This window comes from Myotis daubentonii, chromosome 1 (genome assembly GCF_963259705.1).
Source record: "Myotis daubentonii chromosome 1, mMyoDau2.1, whole genome shotgun sequence".
Classification (NCBI taxonomy): domain Eukaryota; kingdom Metazoa; phylum Chordata; class Mammalia; order Chiroptera; family Vespertilionidae; genus Myotis; species Myotis daubentonii.
The window spans coordinates 200,751,190-200,778,050 of NC_081840.1; the positions used below are offsets into that span (position 1 = coordinate 200,751,190).

Consider the following 26,861-nt stretch of genomic DNA (forward strand, 5'->3'; position numbering starts at 1 on the left):
GTTATATGTATAAATAAAACCATGTTGCATACAAAAATATAAATATAACAAATCTTAACGGTTATATCAAGTCAGTGGAATTATGAAAGAATTTTTAATTTTCTGATTGTTTTCAAAAATTAATTATGGAATTTTATCATTATTTTTGGTGCTATTTGGTTAAATATTTTGAAGTCCCATATGACATGGCCAAAATAGTATCTAGTGCACTTTAGTTTCTACCGATTCAGAATAAAAAATAGAGTCCAACTGTTCTATGTACCAATTGAAAAAGGATTTTTCAGGTGAGAATGGAAAATCATCCGAATGAATTTGGCTATGCAAAGCATCACCTTTTTCTAATTCCTGAATCATAAATGATATCCTCTGCCATTCTTTCAGCTAATTTAGGTTAATTTTGAAGGAATAAATGTTTCCTCTGATTGCTGCACTACATTTTCAGGTTTTCAAGGTTATAAATTCAAACCACACAATGGAAAAAAATATTCAAACTTTATAGACAATATTGCACAAAAGTATCTCTCACAATCATTATGTATAAAATACTTGTCTTGAAATCCCCTCCAAGTTTTTCTATAGTCTGGTTTGCTCAATATAGTTTTATGTCCTATTTTGGAATAGAGCTGGAAATTCATGAAGTATAAGAATTATTAGAATCAAAGAACTCCACCTGGGTTGTTATAACATAAAAGTATGATTTTTTTCAAGTACATCTACATTAAGAAACTGATAATGCATTAATATTTAATTAAGAGCAAACACTGTGCCAGGTACTTCTGTAAAATCTACTGCCTCTTCTCCTTCCCACAGCTTGGGATTTATACCTGTGTTTCTCAGAAGAGACAATACAGGCAGAGGGAAAGTAGGGTACATTAGAAAGTTAAGTGGCAGAGCCCCAACTCAAAACCAAGTTTGGACCATCACATAGCCCTGTTCTCTCTACCACTCTACATTGTATTCCAAATCCTATTCTACTCCAGCCCCTGGAGAAATTCCTTTTCTCTTTGTCTCTTCCTGTTCTTGTCCCACCCGAACCCACTCCAAAACCAGATTCAAATTTCTCAGCCACAAGTCTTTCCAGTTATACAGTTATATTCTTGGAAATTGATGAATGGATTTTTAAAAATCTGATTACATACAACAATATGCTCAAAACATCCTTACTAATTGCTTTCTGGGGCTGAAGCTGATATATCAACATGCTCCCTAATCAACTTAGCAAATTAGCACTTACTGAGTTTAATATTTTAAAAGCATAGCCTTCTATTCAAATTAATAAATGGTTCACAATCACACTCAGGGACAGAGTAGTACTCTTTCTCTGTGCTGACTCTATATAATCGCAACCCAAGTGTCTTTTCCATGTTCAGTCTGGAGAAACCCTTTCAATTACAACATGGGCAGAAATACCAAAATTATATGAGATCATCGTGGGACAAATCACAGACCTCTACCATTGCTACATAAGTTACTGAAGAAATATGGGGAGAAAGGAAAAAAATGAAAACAGATATGGCCTCGTTTTATTATTGCTGGATGAAGAATTTCTCCACCCTACAAGTACTTCATCAAAGTCAAGCACTAAAAAAAGGTTGCATTAAAAAGACAAGAAAATAGATTAAATTCAAACAATACTCAAAAGACAAAAAATGTGTAAACGAGGTAATTTTACAATCATTATTATTTTCCATAAATCAAAACATCAAATACTTCACTACACTCTGTTCTCTTTAAGTAGATGCTTGGAAAAATACATATTTAGTGAGATTTCTAGAGTAGGGAAGAAAAGGCTAAACCAATGTGTGTATCAGATATGATGGGGTTAGGGGAACAGGTTACCATGTTCCAGTTTATGCTCTGTAGAACCAGTGACCCATGTCCCTGTGACCTCCTTTCTGAGGGTTCATGCAACAGCCTCTAAGGATGAAGAATAGGGTGAGGTGAGGTGAGGTGAGGTGAGGTGAGGTGAGGTGAGGTGAGGTGAGGTGAGGTAGGGTGGGGTGGGGTGGAAGGAGAAGCCCAATTCATCCCTTCCTGCTACAAATGAGCTAGAGCCATGGTCAGCAAACTGCGGCTCGCGAGCCACATGCGGCTCTTTGGCCCCTTGAGTGTGGCTCTTCCTAAGCTTTAGGAGTGCCCTAATTAAGTTAATAACAATGTACCTACATACATAGTTTAAGTTTAAAAAATTTGGCTCTCAAAAGAACTTTCAATCGTTGTACTGTTGATATTTGGCTCTGTTGACTAATGAGTTTGCCGACCACTGAGCTAGAGCCATGAGTGATAAAACAATAAACCAAAAGGCTGAGGAGCCCTACCAAAAGATTCTGAGAAAAAAACTTTGCTTTAAGCATTTTCATTCCTCAACAGAGAAATTCTACATCCGTTTCCAAACTCAAGTCATTCAGCAAGGACGAGAATTTTTGAAAAAGCTCAGCTTATACTTTATTTGTTTTGGGGGGTGGGGTGGGTAGCACAGAGAATGAAAGGTTTGAACAACTTCAGTTACAGCTTTCCACTTCCCTCTACTAAACAGGTAGAATTTGCTTTTGTGCTCTAGTTGGATGAGGCTACCATGATCATTTTCATTCATTCATCATTCATTCATTCATTCAGTAATGATAAGAATTTCTAAGAATCTGTTCAACATTCCATTTACATAAAAAGGAAATCAGTAATTTCTTCTTTCACTACTGCCAGTAATTTATACATTCCCATAGAGATACTCACCTACTACTTCCAAAGTTGTTGTGACATTTGCTGATCCAAAAGTATTATTGGCGTAACACATGAACACTCCAGAATCATTCACTCTTGCTGAGCTGATAGTCAGCCTATCCTGACGTACAAAATTGAAGTCACCCTGATGCCAGCTATTGCTCTTTACCTGTGCTTTAGTCTGCTGGTTTCAGGAGAGAAAAAAAAATCAAAGATTACCATAAACTTTATATTCAGGATCTCTCCTAGATAAATTAAAAATAGCAGCAATTAACTTCTCCATATTAGCATTCATTATACACGACTTAAGTAAGAATAATAAAGCATCATGACAAGTCTGTCATTGGAACACTTCATATTACAGGATTATATTGAGAGACAGTCATTATTAATGATTGGGAAAAACATGAAAATTCATTTCTTAATAACCACAGCCGACATCATTCCAAATTCTCTGCAGTGCTAAATATTTTTAACAGTGCCAAATCTTAGAAGTCACTATATAAGAAATACTGCAGAATACTGATATTGTATATTGACTCAGCATACTTACATCGATATTTCCTATTATGTATTTTTATTCAATATTCCAGTGATTAAAAGAAACAGATTGCTAATAAAAATAATATTCTGTTTTATTAGCATGTATATTATGTTCATGCATAAAAAGAGAACCACAATGTCTACCACTAACTTGAAAATTCACCCTACAATTTTTACCAAGCAGAATTTTGGCAACTCTCATCAAAGGGAGATCTGAGGTACGTAATACACATAAGGCCAAGCCCCAACTTATTTAAGCATGAGCTGAAGAGAAAATGTGAATTTACCCTTGTGATATCACCATCCCACTCTTACTATTTGTCTGAAGACAAGACATGGGGAGATTTCTTGTGTGGGAAATGTCGTGGGAAAAAAACAAACTATAGTCATTCTCTGAAAAGATTAAAAGGAGCAGCATATAGCTTTCTGCCTTCCCAAATTTCCTGAAATGTGACACATTCCTATTACAATGGAAAAAATAACAACAACTAAAATAGAAAGTAAATAGGAGCTGATATTGACATGGAAGGAGATCAAGGGTGATTTGCTGGCCACCCCCCCCCCACCACCCCCCCCCCCACCCCCCCACCCCCCCCCCCCCCCGGTGAAGCGCTCAGCGTCTGACCATTCTGACAGTCCTGTAAATCAGAACGACCCTCTGGCAAGCAACTTGGCAGCATGTTCATAGCCCTGATCACTCCAGCAAATTTATCTGAAGGAAATAACTGAACAAAAACCAAAAGCTCCAAGATGTTTACTATAATAAAAACTCAGATGAACTAAATGTATACCAGGCATAAAAGTTATGAATATATGAAAACAAGAAAATGTTTCCATTACTTAAAAAACATAAATTGAGTGTAACTTAAAACTGCAACCATATGATAATACATATGTGTGGGGACAGAAAGGAAATACGAAAAATGCAGGCAATATAGCATTTTATAAGAACTAGCCAATTTGGAATACTGGACACTTCAAAAGAAATCATCCAAATTGAGTTGTGTCTAAAATATAAAATATGTTGAAGCCAATATGAAAAAAAATAATGTAAAATAGCCCATTAGTAATTTTATGTTAATAACATGATAAAAATATTTTCAATATATTGAGTCTAATAAAATATATTATTAAAATCATTAATTTTACTTTTTTACTCTTTGTCATGTGCCTCCTAGAAAATTTAAAATTACACTGGAGGCTCCCATTGTATTTCCATGGCACAGCACTACTATACACAGTGTGGCATTAAACCTATTTCTGTTTCTCATATTAGGGTAGTTCCGGAAAGTTTTTTACATTAAAATAAGCACACATAAATGCTGACTGCCAACGTTGGATGTTTTGAGTAAAAAGAAAAGAAACCTTTTTGTTAACTAATTGTGAGATCCCGGACAAGTCAAGAATAGCACCAGCCCTTTGTTTCTAAAAGGGACCGAGGGAACAAGGGTTTTTAAAGGCCTCTCCAGTTAGGAGCACTGTGTAGATTTAAAAATACTCCCTTCTAAGAGATTCTTCTGGTAATTAATTGGCAGACATCTGCCACTTCACTGCATAAGATCAGTTGTTAAGAAAATGCAGTAGCAAGGTGAAGTGACATTTTCTCTAACCTTTCCCAGTCCATCATGTCACAGTCTTCTCTCTGCAAAGGCAGAGTGACAATGGGCAGATAACATACCATGTTCCAGATTTCAGGTGTCTTCCCTGTAGTTCTTACAAGAGCCCAAGAGTCTGCCCTTGGGAGCTACAGAGGGACACTGAACATGTGAGCGCCAGAAGGAATGACTTGGACATAAAAGATGCAATGTCAACACATACCCAAAGTATGATCTGCGACAGTATCCATAATTGTGGATACTGTCGAAGATCATCATCAAAAGCAAGTAAAAATACAAGGATTTATAAGCATTAGAAAAGCTAACCAAGATTTACAAGTGCTGAATAAACTTCAGAGTCTCTCACATTTTAAAACAAAACAACTGCAAAAACTCTAAAACAGTTTACCCTAAATTTCATTGCAAGCTAAACGTACTCTAAATGGTTAATCAAATACTATAGATTTTGAAGAAAATTTGATAGCGCCAACAGTGCTAAGTATTCCAAATTAAGCCGACGGATATCAATAAAAGATTCATAGATGAACCTTGGCACAGAGCCACGAGCCCCATCTGCAAGTCACACATTACATATTGCTTGCACGTGATTTGGTTTTCCTTAACCCTTGGAGGGGCGCACACTGGGATTTCCCCAAAGAGCTCCCAACACTGAAGGCTTATCTACCAGTGCCAGTGGATTAATTGGGAATGGCATGCAGGGCCTCTGGGAAAAATGGTTCAGAGCAAAACCGCCTGGGGCGATTTAATTTCTCCTCTCAAAAAGGCTAATTTTCAAGTTATGTTGAAGCTCAAATACACACACAGTCTAAACTGTTCTCTCATCTGAAATCAAGAATTATAAAAAGCCAATTAATATAGGATTGTGTTCAGGAAGGTTAGTCGAAAGTCCATACATAAGCTATTGTTTTTATTAAATTATATGATATGGAAACTAAAACATTTCTATGAGCCATTGGTTTGAAAGAACAAGTCCACAGGACAATCCATTCTTCTAGTCCATGGCAGGCTTCATTTATCAAGGTACCATTCATCACAGGTCCACATGAATACCATCATGATGCTTTGCATTATGCTAATCACCATGGTTACTTGTTTAGCAAAGAATTCTTTTAAAAGGCATAAAATTGCCATTGTTGAATACAGGGCATGATGAGGAAGAAGAGAAACAGGAGAAACATATAGCCTTTCTTTTTTCCAATATGATGCATACATAGGTACTGGGGGGGGAAAAATCACTGTGACAACTAACTACTAGACGGCCAAGATTATTCAAACAAAAATTACTGATAACTCAGTCAATGAAAACTGTAAACAAAATATTAGGGAAATTAGACATTTTAAAGACCCTGCTATTAATAGGAGTATTTAGAGAGGGGGGGGGGACTTCAAATATAACTGGCTAAAATTTATTTTATTTTAAGTTATACCTAACATAGTAATCTGACATATAGTAGACATTCAATATGCATTTGTTAAATGAATGAGAGCTTAAACCTGTCCAAATGTTTCAGATTAAAGATAACCATTTTATTAATAGCAACTAAAACAAATAGAAAACCATTAGCAACTTGATCTCAGGTAACCAGCCTCAGAGGAGGCAATCAGAGCCATACAAAAAGAAACCCATCTCTCAAATGGATGAGCCACTTTGCGAGGGAGAGAAGAGCTTCCTGGTAAATATCTGAGACGAATTATTCTTTTTAAATATGGAAGGGGAAAAAACTGGCAACTCTTCCCAATGTTTTAAACAATCTGGCCTGAAGAGTATCAATCACAGCCTTGAAAATCAAGGTATTTATGCAGTTAACCATTAGTTTTGTGTGTTTTTTACTTTCCCTAACTAAAGTTTTAGGCACAGCATGAAGCAATAACATAATCCTGAAGTTATCTTGTAGATGATCTAAAACAAATGTACAAAATGACATGTACTTTTTACCAATAATAAATGCACACAGCCACATATGGTGTTATGAAAGGGGAAGATATGCATCTGCACACACTCCCAGACAGTCCCCGCCTCAGACAGACACGCCAGCTGAGCCATCCCCCAGGACAATTAATAGACTTTAAAAAAAAAAACGTGAAACTCTCCCACATGCAGAGAATGATATATTGAGAAAAATGAAGGAAACAATTCACTCACCTGGCTGTTTTCCTTTATCCACATTGAGTCCACGGAACTAGACACATCCTTTATGGAGCAGGTCACTGTGAATTCCTCCCCTTCCCTAAGAAGATAGCTTGATTTGGACACTGTCACAACTGGTACAGCTCTGATGGCTAGAATGAAAAGAGACGTGGCCCTCAAATAATGCATCCTATCAGAGCATGGAATTTTCACTTGCCATTTTTCCTCAAATGCACACAGCTTCTTTTGGCATCTTTGAAGTAAAAATATGAAGTATGGTGCTAACAGATCTGTATTACTTGCATATCTAAAGACATCAACAATGTAACCACGCATCATCCTTCATTTATATTGAGTGGGGAAAACAGAAGTGTCTACTCTGAGATCATACCGCTCCAGGTCAACGTTATTTCAAAATAGGTGGAAGCGCAGGCGAGGTGACACAGCTTTCATCTTCATCTCACACAACCCTGACAGCTTCATGAGGATGTGACCTACAACTAATTATATTCTTCTAACCAAACAGGCATCTTTCCCATGTGTTGTAAAAATAGTATCTTGCTCGTTTGTGAAAATCCCAGGTCTTAGATAATCAAATTTTCCCTTAATCCCACAGTGAGCATACTTTTTCAAAAGCCTTAATAAAAAATTATTCAATAGCTGATTGCCAACTGGTGTTGAGTGAGACGGCCTCTGAAATACAAAAATCTAGATACCTACCTGCAACCAAAATAATGTCACCATGAGAATGAGGTCCATAGTTAGTTGGTACTTTCCTCCTCGGATTAGGAATGGTTTGAGAATGCATTAACGTTAAATAGCTGAGGAGAAACTGGCCCATATATCAATAGCAAAGAAGGGAGTGAAAATGTGTACGCTAATCTTTTCAAACAGTGTAACTAAAGCTTCCCAGTGGGTTTCTCCTGGAAAGAACACTTCACGCAATTTTGAAATTGGCATGTCCTAAAGTCAATAGGTTTTATGACTGTCCCCAGTATGGTCTAAATGCCAATCTCTGGGAGACACACCCAGCTGGAGGCAGTCATGGGCTGGTCCCCTAGGGAATAAAGAATTCACAAGCCGCTGACATTATTTCAAGTTGGGGGAATTAAAGAGCCAGCTGCCGACTGACTATGCTAAGATGGACCACTGAGAAGAGAGAAGTCCTCTTTCGATCAACGGGTGTTCCGGCTCCCAGAAGGAAGTCATCAAGGGCCCGTACCTGCCCTCACTTTCAGGGTGAATTTCTTCGACAGCACTGACTTGCCCTTCCTGTCCGCAGAGCAGTGCAAGCAGAGCCGGTGGTACTCGCGCTTCACGTTTCTGATGGTGATGCCAGCCTTGGGATCAGCGACGAACGTCAAGTCCTTGGGAAGAGGTTTCCCCTCGCAGCCCGTGAGGGAGTAATTGGACACGTCTGGGTCAGTCAGAGGGCAGCGGACCAGCGTGTCATTGCCTTCTTTCCCATACAGGGACAGGCCCATCAGGAAAAGCTTTGCAGGATCTGTGACATATAAAAAAATCAGTGAATCTGGTCACAGGCACCGAAAAACACTTTTCAAAGATCGAAAACATTACCTTTCCTAACAACCATTCCCAGTGGATCAAATGGCTGCTGAATTCTTTTCTTTGCAGGCAAAAGTAGGATTTACCCAAATAACACTAACAAGTAAGAGTTAATGTTTATTAAACACTTTCCATGTGTAAGGCACTAAGCTTGGACCATTACACACCATATATTTCATTTAATTCTCAAAATACCCCTACGTGATGGGCACTATCATTCCCCCTTTTATAGATGAAGAAACTGAAGGCTCAAAAAAGTGATTCTCCTAAAATGTTGTGGCCTGGAAATGGCTGGGCAGAAGTCAAACCCAGCTCTGACCAAGACCAAAATGTGTGCGCTCATATTTTATCATAACCATCACTCTTTCTCTGTAAGCGGTCTGTTAACACCCATTAGGGTCAGGGGAAGGTATCCTTCCTCTAACACAGCCGTGGGCAAAGTACGGCCCGCGGGCTGGATCCGGCCCGTTTGAAATGAATAAAACTAAAAAAAAAAAAAAAGACCGTACCCTTTTATGTAATGATGTTTACTTTGAATTTATATTAGTTCACACAAACACTCCATCCATGCTTTTGTTCCGGTCCAGTTTAAGAACCCATTGTGGCCCTCGAGTCAAAAAGTTTGCCCACCCCTGCTCTAACCCCTCTGGCAGGGCCCTTTCCAGAGTTCCCAGTCTCCAGGATCTTTTGGCTTCTGAATAGAATGTAGAAAACTATCAGCCGACCACCCCAGTACAAATAACAATGGGGCCTCACTCTATTCAAACTCCTTAAAAGTTACGTATAACTTTTGGAAATAAAATAATTTCAAACACACAAGGGGAGTTTATGAGTTTCAGGAATACTGTAGCAACTACTTTATTGTCTAAATCAGAACCTTTATGAGTGAAAGGGGGTCGGATGGACTGGGGAAGCCTCAGGCAGACTGGGACCCCATATAAGCACAGACAGACCTCATTCTGTATCCACCATATGCTGCCACCGTTTACAGGTAATATAGATACACAGTCGGGCCAACAGATTTGTGTTTTATTATCTTTCCAATCTGGAAATTAGATGGTCCACAAAAATCAATTTAATATAACTGAAATATACGTCTTACCATTTAATTTGGACCAATTTTGAAAAAGAGTTTTCTAAGATGAATTATGTAGCTCTCAGCCTTTCACTTATTTTGTGAATAAATTTCTTCATGGTGGGTGAACAATGGTCTAAGGCCAGTGTTGGTCATTTTTCCATCTACTCTTTCTCAGCTGCTTGAGTCTGGCCCTTACAACAATGCCCCTATTTTCTACATTGCTGTAACCTCGATTATGTAAGTATCCAAACTTCTTAAGCCAGTAATAATTAAGTCTAGTTCTAAGTTATGGAGGACAACTTCCCCTGTACAGAAAATTGGTGAGTTCTGTGAGACTGATTTGACGAATTCAGCAGTTTTCCCCTTTTAGTCAGTTGTCTACCCATCCTATTAATAAGCAGAATGCTTATTACCACCTGGAAAACACAGAGAACCTCTGTCAAAGAACAGGGCACAGGTTGGCTCAACAGCTATGGAGCTGTGTCCAGAGGCCGAGCTGTGGACTATCAATGTGGACTCCTTTCCGCCATCCAACTAGGAAAGACAACAGACAAGCTAAGGGGAGGCAGAGTCAATTTCATGGCACCCTTTATGGCGACCATGTGAGTCATCTTATTTAACCCTGATAAAGCTGGAATGTGCACCATTCTGTCTCCCTAATGACAATTAGGTAAAGAAGACAGAGTAGGTCAATGGTCGGCAAACTCATTAGTCCGCAGAGCCAAATGTCAACAGTACAACGATTGAAATTTCTTTTGAGAGCCAAATTTTTTAAACTTAAACTATATAGGTAGGTACATTGTTATTAACTTACTTAGGGTACCCCTAAGCTGGCCTTTGCTAAAAACGTCCTCAATCTGATTGAGGTACGTTTGCTGAGGTCGACCCCTTCCAACTCTCCCATCCACACTCGTCTTGTATACTTGTTTCGCCCAGGCCGAAAACCGACTTCTGCGCATGGGCCACAAAGTTTCAATCGCACTGTATGCGCGCGCCCGCACGTGGTATTTTGTGGAAGAGCCACACTCAAGGGGCCAAAGAGCCGCATGTGGCTCGCGAGCCGAGGTTTGCCGACCACTGGAGTAGGTGATCTTATTAAATGTTGCAGGGAGGAACCGAGACTCTTGAGGTTGCTCAGGTTTATGATTTGGGATAAATGTATTCATTATTCTTCCACAATATCATGGATGAGGCCCCCTCCTCAGGCCTGTATCAATGATAGCCCCACTCCAGGTACAGCCCAGGACTAGAAGTGGGCCTGTATGTCTCTTTATAACCTGACTGTCTCTCTTAAGCTTCAAGTGCTGCAGTTTTTACATCAACACAAAAAGGTACTCACCTCCCACCCCCACCCCCACCCCCACCCCCACCCCCGCAAACCTCCTCTTGACAAAGACACACAGCTGAATCACTGACTTCATCACAGGAAATGAGTTACAGAAAACCCATGAACATATTTTTCTTTTGTTTCTAAGAGGTCACCATTTTTCAAATGAATCAACTGACATCTATTAAGAACCGAGGAAGGACATGGGGTGCTGTGCTGACTGAGTTATTTTTCTGAGTTTATCCCTTAAAAGTGGGTCAGTTCTCTTCGAGTGTTGGTCTCGTGGAGGCCTTTGGAGACCTTTCGTTCCCTGAAGCGTTTTTGACTACGTGGGAGTATCTGAGATCTCAAGGCATTAAAATGCAGCCTTCCCAAAGGGCCTAATTTACTCTCAGGGTTTACCCAGAGCACCAGGACAAACGGGCTGACCATACTGTAATCTCATTAGGAAGAGCGTCACAGCCTTGCAGACCTCCAGCTGGAATCATATCCAAAGCCACTAGGTATCAAAAGATGGAGAAACTAGCAAAGAAAAATTTGGTTTAGGCTTCCTTGATCCAGCCAGCAATGGTTTACCCACAGCTTAGTCATCGATATGTCATCCATAATTAAGAACAGGATATTCAGTTCTCTGAAGCACAGCATCAAAGAAAGCTGAGCATTTACCTCTAACAAACACATAAATGGAACTGCTTAAGCCGTCCTTGTTGGTGCACGTGTAATTGCCTGTATTGGTGGCCTCTGCTTTCTCCGTGATCCATTCATTGTGTGTTTTCTCACTCAGCTGACCCAGGGTCTCAAAAGTCCATTTGACAAATCCTGGATCGGTGCAGAGCAGCCTAATCTCGTCGCCAACACTGACTATTAACTCTGATTTTGCTGGATGGATGGATGGTGCAGACAGTCCCCCTGGACTCACAGATGGTTGAGAAGAGCCTGCCAAGAAAAATGGGAATTGTGTTGAGTATGATTTTTTTTCCTTGGCGAAATAAAGCATCTCTTCCAATATTGATTTTCATCTTCTGTGTACAATAAAAATAGGACAAAGCTGCCCTGCTATTTATAGTCAGAAAGAGTTCTGTTTAAAGTTTAAGTTCCTCTAGAAAATTAAGTTATTTTCTGCAACCCTCAATTAATCCTGAGGTAACACTTGGTGTTACAAGCCAAGACTTGCTGGATGCCAAGGCCTTCTCTGGGTCAAACATACAGCTGGGTCAAGTTTCCTTTCTGAATATGGGCCACTGCGATGATGCTAACACTCAGATACCCACCCGGCTTAACAACAACAAAAAACAAAATCCCACACTGTAAAAAAGCAACCATTGGCCTGTCACTCTTTTTGGCAAAATGCACATGACCATGACATAGCTTGGCTTTTTCTTAAAGCTTTGTGAATTCAGTTATTTCTATGTAGTTCTCCTTATATTGTGATAGTCATCAAAAGGAGAACTGTTTACGAGTTTCAAACAATAAGGCAGAAAATAAAAATGCCATTTTAAAGATCAGACCGCAAGATACTTCATGGCAAATGTTGGGTTGCAGGCTAATCAACCTAATGTCTAGATAAGTTTCTTTGGTAGTTTAAAGATGGAAACTTCAGACTCTGAACATGAAGCCTGAACCTTAGAAAATTCACAGCAGCCAATTCACTCATCCATTCATGCACCTGTTGCATAAATGCAAACATCTGTTCATTAATTGTGCTCTCATAATCTGCAGAAGCACCGTGCTAGGTGCTGGGACAAAGTCCATGGAAGTGGTCCCTACAGGTGGGCCTAACTCCAGAGCTACAACACACTGCTCAAGTGTCAGAATAAGGGAAACATAGCTACAAGCTGAAGAAAAAGTAAGAAATGGGCTGGACCTTGACAATATCAAGAGGAGGCAGAAGAGAACACAGTGGAGACCATGTGAGGTAAGACTAAGCAGGCTAAGTAGGATGGAACCAGATCATCCAGAGCATTGGACATCTGGTTTACATACGAGGAATGTACCTCAGAGACCATGTAGAGTCCTCACAGGTTTTTCAGTAGATAAATGAGATACCAAACATCACCTTGATTCAAGGAGATTGGTGAAAAGCTCTGGTCCTCAGGGAGGAAAAAGCGATAAGGACCTACATTAAGGATATGAGACTCAAAAGGAAGATGAAATATACTGTCAGAGGAGAACACATTCATGGTTCTAGGTCAGTGATGGCGAACCTTTTGAGCTCCGCGTGTCAGCATTTTGAAAAACCCTGGTGCCGTGTCACATATAGAAATTTTTTGATATGTGCAACCATAGTAAAACAAAGACTTATATTTTTGATATTTATTTTATAGATTTAAATGCCATTTAACAAAGAAAAATCAACCAAAAAAATGAGTTCGCGTGTCACCTCTGACACGCGTGCCATAGGTTCGCCATCACTGTTCTAGGTGATAGTGCAATTAAAGCACAAAAGGTTGAGTCATGGGTGACCTGGACGAGGAAGAGAGAAGGAAGAAAAGGCCCCTGGGGGTGGTGGGCTAGGCAAGAGAAAATCAGAACACCCTGGGGGCAGGGGAGGGCTTTCGTCACTTCTGCAGGTTCTTGGAGGGAATGGCTCCTGTGCAGAGTATGTGTGTCCCCTCCACACACACACAAGGCTGGAGACAAGAACGGACCGGAGCTCTGAAGGAGGAGTTAAAGCCGTCCAAGTCCAAGGCGGAGAAAGGGGCTGGAGGGAGGCAAAGGCAGCAAGAGAAAGCCATACCAGGAAACCCTCTGCAAGTTCAGGATGGCTGGGGCAGGGAGATGGAGACAGTCAGAAAGGGACTGGGACAGGAGAGGCAAGAGACCTGTTCCCAGGCGCTACCTGGGCAGTAGACAGACTTCTCACTCAATGACTTGAAATTCAGGTGGTGGAAGCAGAGCAATAATGTGTAAAATTAAAAGACTGGGGCCAGATAATCAAGGAAAAGTGTTTGTGGAACAAAGAGAAACACACCGAGTACCAATCTTAGAGAGCGCTCCCAGCTAAGAGGGTGTAGAAGAGTCAAGAGAGACCCAAAAAAAAAAAAAAGACCACCAGAAAGAAAGGGGAAAGGCTAAAGATGCAAGGAAGGCAACAGATAAGAGGTTTCAAAGAAAAGGTGGATCTAGGACAGATGCTGTATAAGATCAAAGGGAACGAACATGAACAAAAGTCCCTAAATTTGGTTAGAAGAGACCACAGGAAATCCAAGAGTACAATTTCAGTTGAGTGGGAATTTGTTTGCTCCAAGGTTAAAGGCTGCAAGTACAGACCTCTCGTTGGAGAGCTACAGCAAGAGGAAACAGAGAAACAGGTCTGTAGTCAAAGGCTAAAACTGAAAGAACATCAAAGACCTGTTGACATTTGAAGGTAAAAAGTAAGATCCATGAAGAGGGACACACGGAATGTGCTCCAAAAGGCTGAAACTGTCCCCTGCAGGTGTCTACAGATGACCAGTCTCAAGACCAGTTTGTTATCCAGACAAATATTTCATTTGGGTGCTTTACAACCATGAGTTCAAACAAAGTACACCCCACATCAGAAGACACTCAGCAGCCTTGATTTGAAGAAGATAGCAATAAGGTCAATTATAATAAAAAATGTTATTAAGCACCAACAACATGAGAAGTGCTATAGACTGTGTCAGAGGAAGAACACATTCATGGTTCTAGGTCAGGGGTGGGCAACCCCTGGCATGCGTGCCAAACATGGCACACCAGTAACTTTTGCTGGCACGCAAAACCCTCTCTTATAATCTTCCATTTATAATTTTTTTTCTTAATATTGACTTTTTTATTTTTCAGATAAATTCAGTGTAGGTGCATCTTAGATAAATAATTTTACATAACAAGTTATCTTAAAGACCATAGACATGGATTGACAAGAGAGGGGAAGAGCAATTTCTATGCCTCTGCCTTAACTCTCCCTGCCTTCCTAGATCCAACCAGTGTTTTGGTTTCATCCACATACGCTTGTGAATCTTTGTTCTCAGTGATGAATTTTGTTAAGTCTCGTAATAGGAGTAGCCTGACGGATGAAAGTAGTAGCTCGTGCATATCTCTGAAGGTCACGAAATATAAACCTGATGTAAAATCTCTGTCATCAGTGATGCAGCAGCAAAAGTCCCACTGATAATATTAAACGAAGTCATAAAGTTTTCTGTCGGACTATCAGTGTACATGTATAAATTAAAAAATAAATGTATTTTTCATTATCATATACTGTATTTTTGTCGCTCGAATGAATTTTATTATTTCTTCAAGGTTCTTCACATATGCACACCTTAAGAGATATCAAGTAGGCGTAACATGTTCTCAAAAAATTAGGGTTGGCACGCAGAAGAATTTTGAGTCAGAGATTTTGCTGGTTTTGGCACACACTCACAAAAAGGTTGCCCACCCCTGTTCTAGGTTCTAGTGCAATTAAAAATACAAAAGGTTGAGTCATGGGTGACCTGGGTGAGGGAGAGAGAAGTAAAGGTCCCTGGGTGTGGTGGGCTAGGCAAGAGAAAAACAACACCCTGGAGGCAGGGGAGGGCTTTTATCACTTCTGCAGGTTCTTGGAGGAAATGGCTCCTGTGCAGAGTATGTGTGTCCCCTCCACACACATACAAGGCTGGAGGCAAGAACGGACCGGAGCCCAGTAGGCTCAACATCTAAATGGAACTGTCAGAATATGGAAATGAAGTGGTTGGGATTATTTTCAAAGTCATCCAGAGTATTAAATAATGAAAACAGGCACAGCCATAAATAGAGACACTATCATTTCAATTATTTACCCCCCTTAAAATAAGAGTAGTTCCAAGTGATTATGAATGACATTGACAGTAAGTTCAATCCAAAAATTACTACAGAATTTATATCCCAAATATGTCAACCAATTCAATTTTCTCATGATTGAATCTTGAGGACATATGTAGATATTGCAATCCAGGCAAATACATATGACTGCCTTCTGGGGACCTACCATGCCAATATAGGCAAGGCCTAGCTGTGTGACTTAAGGTAGGTCACTCAACATCTCTGTGTCCAAGTTTCCGCATCTGAAAAATGATGATGAAATACCTTCATCTCCTGGGAATTATTCTGGGAGCCAAAAGCAGTAAATACATGCAAGGATCTTGACACAGGACTGAGCAGTTTTTAGTAAGTGCTAGCTGTTATAGAGAAGCAGTAAAGCATACTAGGTAAGAGCTTGGCTCTTGAATTAAGACTGTCTAGATTTGCATCCTGGCTCTGCCACTAAGTGTGTAATACTTGGGCAAGTTACTAATCAATTCTACCTCAGTTTCCTCATCTGTAAAGTAGGGGCAGTAATAGCACCTATTTCATACGGCTGTTATGTAAAGCACCCAGAGCTGTGCTTGGGCACATAGAAAGCACATGATTAATATTTGGCACAATTATTCTGAAAACAGAACCTCTTAACATCCCTCCAATCAGTCCTGACTTACTCACTTCCTATGGATGTGCACGGTTCCATCATTTCCCAAATGGATTCCTGCCTGACTTCCACCTTCCTTGGCAGCAAATCCCAGCAAGCTTTCCTTTGAAATGTCTACCGCACATCCTTTCTACCCCTGCTGCCCCACCCCATAGTAGCCATTCATGGACCTCCTCACAGAGAGGTAACATCCTCTCCTATAAGGTCTCCATGACTCCAGCCTCTTGCTTACCCCACCCCCAACTCATTCTATTTCATAACCCTGAGATCCACCAGTTAACACATTGTTTGCAGGTAGTTTTTATCACGCGCTAACAGGTGGCGGGGGCCATTTTTGCTAATTTTTTGCGCAAACGGCAATGTTCAGTAAAATTACGATAACTTTAGTTTACGTATTTATACGTTACCCGCATTCTACCGCTAGTGTATAAACGTGTCCCGCGCTCTACTACACTGGTAGAACGTATAAATACGTAAAAGGTGTAAACATGTTTCCCGCATACAATGTTAAAAACACCACCTTTTCAACAACCCCACCCCAAGTCTCAAAAACCCTACCAGAGACAGCAGCTAACACTGACATCAGGTACAGCTTACAAAGCACTTTCTTGAAATTCATTGCTAGCTGTTCCCTCTGGATCCAACCTGCCTCTCTAATAAGACAGACCCTTAGGATGCTGGCTGTGGATTCTGCAAACATTCCTTATCCTTGGCATTCTCATTTTCCTGCCTGTGCCCGAGGAACTGCCTGCTCTACCAATTCACCTCCCTGTCATCTGGAATAGCCCAGTCTTCATGGATGTTGTCCCCTCACCACTTCAGGTCACAATCACCTGTCCTCACTAAATCCCACCGCCATGTCCAGCCCCATCAACCACATGGTTTGCATTGATGCGCAACAGTTGTCTTTATCTACCTACTCCCAAGTCTTAGAGGCCTCAGAGTAAGAATTCGAAATTGTACTTTCCCTCTTTTGCATAGTCATAAAAACACTCCCTTCAATCCCTGACATTTAGAAGACTGAGGGAGGTCAGGTTCCTAAACACCCAGCCCCTGTAACAGATGTCCACTGTCCAGTGGCCTGGCTCCAAAAGAGGACAGAGGTCAACTCTGCACCTTCACTGAGCAAAGGGACTGGATGAATTCATCCGCCAATACTACCATGGATACCTGCAAAAAAGGAGCTTCCAAATTTGAGCTCACTAGTTTATGCTTTATGCCTAGGGTGCGTTTTTAAAAATAAATTTTTTAAAATCATTACCACCATAAGCATTCATAGTTTTATTTTCCAGATAAATTATGTATAAGTTCAACCCTCAAACTCACACTATTTAAATGAAAATAGAGCTTATGTTAAAGTGGGACTGTGGGTATTATTTATTCTCTTTTTTCCAAACTATCTTGAATATTGTTATAATGTTCTCACAATAAAAAAAAATAAAAAAGACTATGGAGATTCATGTTAAAAGGTGTGTGTGTGTGTGTGTGTGTGTGTGTGTGTGTACACACAGACTTACCTTTCTACCTTCATTATATTTAAAATTCAATACCAATAAGGCATTCCAGCTGAGTTTTGAAATTGCTCTGAAATTACACATTTTGAAATGTGTCTGAGAACAGCAAGTTCTCAACAGATGTTTGTCAAACTGGGTTTTACCTACCTCAGGACTCTGCATTAGAAAATGTACTTCCCTAATTATGTTTGGCTAAGGCTAATATTAAAAGTTGTTTTCTGTTCCCTGAACACATTAATTAATGAGCAAAACAAAACAAAACAACACCACCATTCTGGGGACCAGCTCTAGTCAATGACGGCTCTGAGCTAGGAACTCCAGGAACTATTCAGAAAGTACTTATCCAGGTACCTTCCTCAGTGCTGAACCTAGAAGACAGTCCTTGTACTCAAAGAGCAAAAACAAGGCAGGAAAGGGGCACTTGTGACCAGTCAACAATGCAAAATTTTAATAATAAGAGTTCAAGCTATAGGTCGACATACCCTCCAGAGCCTTTCGCAAGTATAAAATTCAACCATACCCAAAAGAATTGAAAGCAGGAATGCCAATAAGTATTTGCACACCCATATTTATAGCAGTACTAGAGACCCAGTGCACAAAATTTGTGCACTGGCAGGGTCCTAGCTCCCTCCATTTCCCTGGCTGGCCCCACCTCCTGGTCAAATTCCCAGAAGAACTCCTGGTCAAGGGAACAATTTGCATACTATGCTTTTATTATATAGGATATTCACAATAACCAAAAGGTAGAAACAGCCCAAGTTCCACAGATAGATGAATGGATAAACTAAACAAGGTATATGCATACACCAGAATATTATTCAGCCATAAAAAGGAATTAAAGTCTGACATATGCTACAAATGAATATACTTTGAAGACATTATGCTAAGTGAAATAAGTCAGACTCACAAGGACAAATATTGTATGATTCCACATATATGAAGTGGAATTTATATGAAGGCAAATGAACAGAAACAGAAAATAGAATCGAGATTACCAAGAGCTAGGGGTAGGGAGGCACAGAGAGTTTACAGGGTATAGAGTCTCTGTTGGGAATGACAAAAAAAAGTTCTGGAAATGAATAGTGGTGACAGTTGCACAACACCATGAATGTACTTAATGGCACTGACTTGGACACTTAAAATGGTACTTTTTATATATATTATGGAGATTTTAGCATAATTTTGAAAAGCCAAAATTTTAAAATCCAACACTTTTTAAAATTCAAGGCCCATGTGAAGCCTCAAACTTTCTCAGCTATCTTGGCTCTTTCTCATTGGATCACTCTGACCTCCAGTATCAGCCTCTGTGAGCCCCTAACTTTGTTTTAAACCATCTCATGTAAAACTTAAATTTGTCATCATTTTTATTTGTTCCATGCAGTTCTGAGGGGGCATGAATGGCATCTTCATTCCCATCTCTCTATCGCCTTCTACAAAGTCGCCATTTCTAGCAGGAGCTGTTAACCCGCTGAACTCAATAACCTAAGTTTTAAACCACACTGGCCACTACTGTCCAGGAAACTTTGAACATTCAAGGCTATCAGGTTCTCTTTTTTACACTTTTGCTTTTCTACTCACACCATCTGAGTCATTGCGTTCTATTCTCAAACCTGTTTATGGAAGTTCGACTTGGCACTACTATATACTAGTATAAATTAAGTACATGTTTTAAATATTGATGAAATATGAGTGTGTGCATTGGGGAGAGCTGTGAAGTCTCTGATAACTCAGAAACACTTTATAAGATGGCTCAACTGAAAAAAAAAAGACAACTGTCAATTAAATGTGAGTAAAACATTTGAGGATTATGGGAGGGCCTCCAATTCACAAACACGGGGAGCCTACCTTCCAAGTGTTTCATAAGCACTGTATTTATGGAAACTGAAATTAGAAACTGCAGGCCTTGCATTTTGGGTGTGGTGTATGGTGAGGACGGCAGCTCACAACTCCCATCAGTCAAAGCCAAACTCAGACAACCAAAACTCAAAGAAAAGGTTTTACTTCTCCATCAAAAAGAACGCAGCTGTTCATCTGTCTTTTCTTAAGTGAAAATAAAATATTCAAGGTATGCCTGTGTTGTTATTGCTTGTGATCTGTGGATTAAATGACAAATTGATAGTCCAGCCTGGGCTTCTGACCGTCGAAGGTTCTCTGACGTGTGTAAGTGGGAGCGACCTGCTTGAGCCTGGGTGCTTCCCAGTCGCCTCCAGTAGGGGCGGGACCACGCCAACCACTACTGCAATCTAGAGTCTCAGCAGTCCCCCCCCCCCACCACCACCAGTCTTCACACCCTTCACAAACGCCTAAAGCTGCAAAGACTGATTTACAACTGAGTTTAAAAGTAAGGAAGTCATTTCAAAACCTTTTGTCCTTGGGACACAAATATAAGGAATCAAGCAAAATAACGGTGGGGAGGAAAACCCACATAGAGAGGCCTCCTCTAGTTTTGGGGAAGTAGAGCAAGAACTGTGACTAAGGCGGAGCTGTAAACTCCATTGGAGTTCAACTACTCTTTGGTTCATGTACTGCTTAACCACAATTTGTAATAAAAAAGCTAATGATTTGTATACCCTACTGTTTCTGACATACTTCTATACCCCCATAGGAATAAACTAGATAAAAAAGCAAGATGGAAGGATTCTAGTAATTGCCCACAACACCCATGAGGCTTTCCAACAGTAGATGATACTGGAAATAGAATAAAGCTGGGGGAAACAGGATTATGAGCTCAGTGAAAACTACTCATGTCCTTAAAAATGCTCTTGCCCAGTGGCAGGGAGGTGTAAATCCACTCTGGATCACCCACACACACTGCAGGAAGCCATGCTGTGGAGAACCCCAGATGGTCCCCACACCCCCGTGGTGTGGCCAGGCCACCACAGCCATGCATGTCTGTCACTTCAACATGCATCTATTGCAGCAGTGAACTAGACACTGATGGGCAGCCTTGTGTAGAAGACAAATCCAATGCAAATGAAATAAAAATGCTGAAAGTTGATGAATATGTCCCCAGGACTCAAAGGGACAGCGACTATTCTGCCTGAAAGGACCATAAAAAGCTCCAGGGGAGAGGCTGTGAAAGCTGAGCCTGAAGACTTCGTGTTTGCGTGTGTCTTGTTGGCAGGTATAATCAAGGTAGGGAGAGGCAAAGGCAAAGTTCTCAGTAGGTGTAAGTGATTCAGGAAAAGCAGGTACTATAAGGGCCGCCCCCCCAAAAAAAACAACAACAACACACACACACACACACACACACACACACAACTATGAGCTCTCATAACCCAAAGCAAGGTCTGTATCCATCTCTAGTCTCAAATCCTCACACACCAGGAATACAGAGCATGCCCAGTAAGAGCTCCGTGAGGGAATGACTACATCTAGGAAATGTGCGGTACAGGATAGGGGAAGATCCTCTGGGACATCATCTTACAGAACATGCTTCTCTGATCTACGGTGTTTCTAACTCACTTTCTTAAAGGTCAGTTTCAGTCAGTGGCAAATAATGTTAAACATTCTTTTATATTACATTATATAGCATAAAATAGAAAGTAAAATCAAATGCATTTTTGAGGGGGGTGGGGTGGGGAAGAAACCATGAGCTTTCAAAGAACTAGAACTACCTTACAACCACATACTCTCAAACACATCACCCACCTCCCGACTGCCTCCAGCCTTGAACACTGCCTCCATGGACAAGTTTGAGAACAGTCCTAAATGAATCATGTGAATCTGGATTCACAATTCTATTTCCAGAGGATTCTGGGTAAGAGAGAGTTCAGATGTATCTTTAATCTTTCAATACAGAGATTAAAGTTCTTATCTGGGTAGAACTCATTAAAATATACTCAAATTTAGACAGGAGGTAAATAATAGGTATTTGACATGATTTCCTCACTGCATTTTAAGTCACCCACTGCAATACTCCGGTGATGGGGCCTGAAGAGAAGAATTCCCTGGTACAACACCGATTTGTAGTTAGTGTTTTAAAAAGAAAGGAATGTTCTATCTGCATGCCAGGCCTCATAAGGATATTAGGTACAGATATTTAATGATCATACAAAATCCATTTCAATATTTGAGACAGTTTACGGTTTCAAGCAATATACCATTGTAAATGATCTGCCATTTGAAAGTCGCTTTAAAAAAATTTTTTTCACAAAATAACAAAGACTTCACCGCAGAAAAGTATTTGAAAAAGCAGCTCCTTAAGCACATTGCGGTGTTGGTGTAAAGATTATGAACTAATTGACAGAAGTGAAGGGAAGGACAGAGAAATAAAAGCTGGAGCATTAGTCATTAGTGGCAGAGAGAGATGGCTCGGTAACAAAGCAAGCACTTCTGAAAGGGTTTTCATTGATGACATGGTAATCGAGCTCCTACCATTTGGCCTGGGTGGAGCTGGGACCAGGAATACAGAGCTGGGGCTCCCAGCCCAGCGGGGGAGACCGTGGCACAGATAATGATCACACAATGAAGCAGAGGCGGTGGGCAGGAAGAGGGTTCAGAAAAGCATTCCTAGAGCTCAAAGTAGAAAATGGTATGACCTGGCCAAGCTTGGGGCAGAGGGAGAGAAAGGTCTGTTGGGTGGGAGGGACCACGAGAGCTAATAACACAGCACCCTAAGGTCCCAGCATCCCTCAGAATCGAGACAGCACAGAAGTGTGAGGCCAGGAGGCACTAAGGGCAGGACCACAGTGGCACCTCTGTCATGTAAGGGGGTGAACCTGTCTGACGGGGATCTACTGATGTATGTTGTGGGGAGGCCCTCTGGAAGCAGTGAAGGATAGTACTGACAGGCTGAACTTGAGACAAGGACAGCTAGATCCAGACAAGAGCGAATGACAGCATAAGCCAGAGGTGTGGGGACCGAGAGCAGAGATGGGTGGTTACTAGGTGAATAGGGGGCCCCGGGATGGGCTGGATCTGGGCAATGAAAAGAAAGGAGGAGGAGGAGGAAAGAGATCCTTGTTTTTTGCTTATGTGATGGGGAGATGAGTGCCAACAGATTGGAGGAGGAAAAACAAATGTAGAGACATGTGGACCAGTGGATGGCAACTGGAAGGTGCTGGAAGCATCTAGGGCTGGGGGGAGAAGGCGGTACAAGGGAGGCCAGGACTGCAGACATACTCACAGCGGGTAATGGGGGCTGTCCATGAAGTCACTCAGGGAGGGAGTGAAGAATGTGAAGGATAAAGGGGCAGAGAAGGAAAAGACATGGCCCAAGGTGGCTACAGTAGGGTGGAGAGGGCAATGAGAACCAGGAAATTCCAGGCTAGATGGTGCAGAGGGCCTTTTACATGGACTGCGGAACCTCTGAAGACGTGGCGGCAGGCAGGGGAGCAGAAACGGACAGAGAACCAGCCCCCAAGTCTTAAGCACACAGGAGGGTTGTCACTGACAGTAGTGAGGAGGGACAGTCAGGTAACTGACATCTCTCACTCGCATCCCTGGTTGCACACTAGAATGGCCAATGTCCCAGCCATGCCCCGCCCCGCCCCGCCCCACACCAACCACAGCAGAGCCTCTGATGGTATTGCAGGTTGTAGGATGTGGGAGAGGAGCTTGACTACATGTACTGTTGGAGACAGCAACTTCCGGGCGAGTTGTGGGGAACAGGAGGAGGGGAGGAGAGTGGAGGGGAGGAGAAGGAGGAGGAGGAAGCGGTGGGGGGGCTCTTGGAATCAGTGATCAAGGAAGGCTGTGGGCTAATGGCAGAGGGGAAGACACGGGTGGTGCACACAGGGGTTCGGATGAAGAGTTGGGAGATGAACATCCACAGAGGCAGGCAGCCAGGGAGAACAGTAAAGAAGAAAGGAACCGGAAGCGGGGACAGAGAGGTGACTGGCAGAGAAGGCCTGCCTGGAAGCTCCTAAGGTCTGATGAATGCGGCCATGAGGTGCACGAGCCAATTGACTCAAAGGCATCAAAGGCTGGGGGGGGGGGGGTGTACCATTTTTTAAGGCCCTCCTCCTTTGGACCTACTCTTTTCAGGAAAGCATGAGTGGCACAAAGCAGCTAGGGGAACCACATTTCCCACGGACACTGGAGGAAGAGTGGGTGCACCAGGCTCCCTGGTACCAGAAAGGGATGTCCCACAGCAAATGGGGTGGCCTTCTCGGGGGAGGCAGGGTCAGGCGGCGCCACCCCCACCCCACCTTCTCGCCGGCTCACCTTTCTGTGGGTTTTCAGCTTGGGTGGATTCACCTGTGGTTTGGGCCCTTCCTGCCTCTGCTACTGAGAGTGGTTTCCTCCTGGGGACCAAGTCAGGCCCTCTATTTTCTGCTTTAACCACATGGACAAACCCAATGCTAATAAATCACCTGTGTTGAGCACACCTTTCCTGTAGCATTTGCATTTGCAGCTTTTCTGGCGGTTACTGTGATCCCTGGGAAAATCACGCAGACCTCAGGCTCTGCTATAAAGCATTTTCCCGCCTCAGGTCCCTCAGCACTGCCCCACGGGGGCTTCTCAGCAGTTGAACCCTCCATGCTTGCCTCCTCCTTCCTCCGGATTCACAAGCATGCCATCTGGTGGCAAGAGAAGACGCCCTCCGGTTGCTTTGCCTTTTGAAAAAGGACACCCAAGATCAAGGGGGCGTTAAACCTTCTACATGCCTCTGAGGAAACTTACTACGAGGACTGGACAGCAGAACTTCAAGCTGCCAATCAATGTCTTCTAAAGATGTGACAACGGTCACAGCTTTCCTCAAGGTGAAGGAGGGAAAAAGTAGTGATCGTTTGGTGTCTGCCAAGATATCTAATGTTTGTACACTTTAGATGAAATGTGTAACTGCATGTTTTCACTCTAAAGTAGCTAGTGGAAGGTGAAAGGAAAGACAATGATGGGGACATAGAGAAGTTCGGGATTCTAAATCTTGGGCAAGTCACTTAGGTTCTCTGGGCCTTGGTTTCCCCTTCTGAAAAACTACAAAGAGCCCAGTAAAAGCCATCAAAAGCGCGAAGATTCTAGGATCTGTAATCAAACACGTAGGCCATAAAAGGGTCAAGAGAAAGCCCCTTATAAAGATCCAGTGGCAGGACATGAAAGGTACTAAACTATTTGTGGTGAGAATTAACAGCAGTGATTCTTTCATGGCATCAATAATATGACTAACCACCTATTTGTTTTTAAACTGCTGCTTGAACACAGAATAAAGACCTAAACATGGAATCCCTGGCTCTTACAGCTTATGAAGTGAACAACTGTGATAAACATATCATTCAACACGGAAAGGACCCCCTTCAGTATATTATCTTGCAAAATGTCTTCTAGACATGCACACATCGCCAGCACCAAAGGCTACTTAATATATTTCCTACTCACTCATCCGAAGAAAAATACAGCCCCATGTTTGAGGAAGCAGGACTTCCCCTTTTGATCTCAGCCAAAGATATGTACAGACAGGAAAACCTTTATCTGCCATTATGAAGTCGGTCTTTGGGGAGTCAGATAAGGACTGGATTTGACAAGCGCAATATATTAGGATCCATCCCCGCAGCAAAGAGGAACTTTCTCATTTCCAGTGGGTTTTTCCCAATAGCCCAGAACTGGTCCTGTTGTGAATATGTAGGTTTCCCTGTTTTGAGCTCTGGGAAGCACTTACTGAAACCTGAACCAGATAAGAAGCACTGGGATTCAAATCCAGTAAACACCAGAACAAGACCCACACTCTATGAAGTTAGGGGTGCAGGCCGGGGAGCTCTTGACTTCTTTCAACCTTAACTTCCTTAACTTACAGAAGGACTAAAGAACAAAGTAAAAAGGCAAGATGAGCCCTTGCGGGTTTGGCTGGGTGGATAAAGCATCGGCCTGCGGACTGAAGGGCCTCGGTTTCGATTTCGGTCAAGGGCACATACCTCGGTTGCAGGCTCCCCGTCCTGGTCAGGGGGGCATGCGGAAGGCAACCAATCGATGTGTCTCTCTCACATCAGTGTTTCTCTGTCTCTCCCTCTCCCTTCTAGTCTTTCTAAAAATCAATGGAAAAAATATCCTCGGGTGAGGATTTAAAAAAAAAAAAAAGCAAGATGAGCATGGCCAAGGTCAGCTATGCTAGTCAAAGGCCAGCTTTCCCCTGAGACCTACCTACCAAGCACCAAGGAAGAGCTTTGTGTGTGCATGTCTTACCTCCAAGAAGACCCTCCTGGGTGCACACTCCAGAGAGGAGGGCTACAGCCGATCCTCACAAGGTATTACAGAAGGACCTGCAGGTGTAAACTGCCTTCACATTAGCATTGTCCTGCACACGTGCGGAGAGTGTGGGCAGCACTCCAATACTAACTAATCACCCTACCATTTCCTCCTACCAGGAAACTGAGAATTGCCCAAAATGTCAATTCCCAGGCTCAGGAGGAAAAATGAGGTTGTGCTGTCAGGAAATGAGGTTGTGCTAGCGGCAAATGAAAACCTTAAGACGTAAAGATACCTGACTCCACAAGCTCTCGCTCTAATTCTGCAGCATCGCATTCTAATGACATCCAATGAAATACCATAAAGTTAAGGACTAGGGAGTCAGCATTACAGACACAAACATAAATAGATGCCAACTAGGCACCGAATTATTTTCATGTGGTAAAATATACCTAACATAAAGTCTACCATTTTAACCATTTTTAATTGTACAGTTGAGTGGCATTAAGTACATTCACAATGTTGTGCAAACATTACTACAATCCATCTCCAGAACTTTTTCATCATCCCAAGGTGAAACTGCCCATTCAATAATAACTCGCCACTCTGCCATGCCTGCACCACCACCCCCCTCCCCTGCCCACAGCAACCACCATCTACTTGACTAAGGATCTCATACAAGTGGAACCATACAATAGTTGTCCTTTTGTGTCTTGCTTATTTAACTCAGAATAATATCTCCAAGGTTCATCTGCAGCATGTGTCAGTTTCCTTTTGAAAGCTGAATAATATTCCATTGTATGTATA

The 26,861-nt window shown here is 41.8% G+C and overlaps 1 protein-coding gene across 4 annotated transcripts in view; it reads right to left on the minus strand.

Annotated features, from left to right (window-relative positions):
• The window catches only part of KIT (KIT proto-oncogene, receptor tyrosine kinase), an 85,183-nt gene that overhangs the window by 35,282 nt on the left and 23,040 nt on the right, over window positions 1-26,861 (minus strand). For 2 of the 4 annotated variants that reach the window (XM_059671005.1, XM_059671021.1), the window contains exons 2-5: window positions 11,643-11,912; window positions 8,228-8,509; window positions 7,021-7,157; window positions 2,731-2,902 (exon numbers count right to left, since the gene is read on the minus strand). In XM_059671005.1, the coding sequence (XP_059526988.1) occupies window positions 2,731-2,902; window positions 7,021-7,157; window positions 8,228-8,509; window positions 11,643-11,912 (861 nt within the window). The remainder of the gene's footprint in view (window positions 1-2,730; window positions 2,903-7,020; window positions 7,158-8,227; window positions 8,510-11,642; window positions 11,913-26,861) is intronic. The other 2 variants (XM_059671012.1, XM_059671029.1) reach the window with 1 other exon arrangement.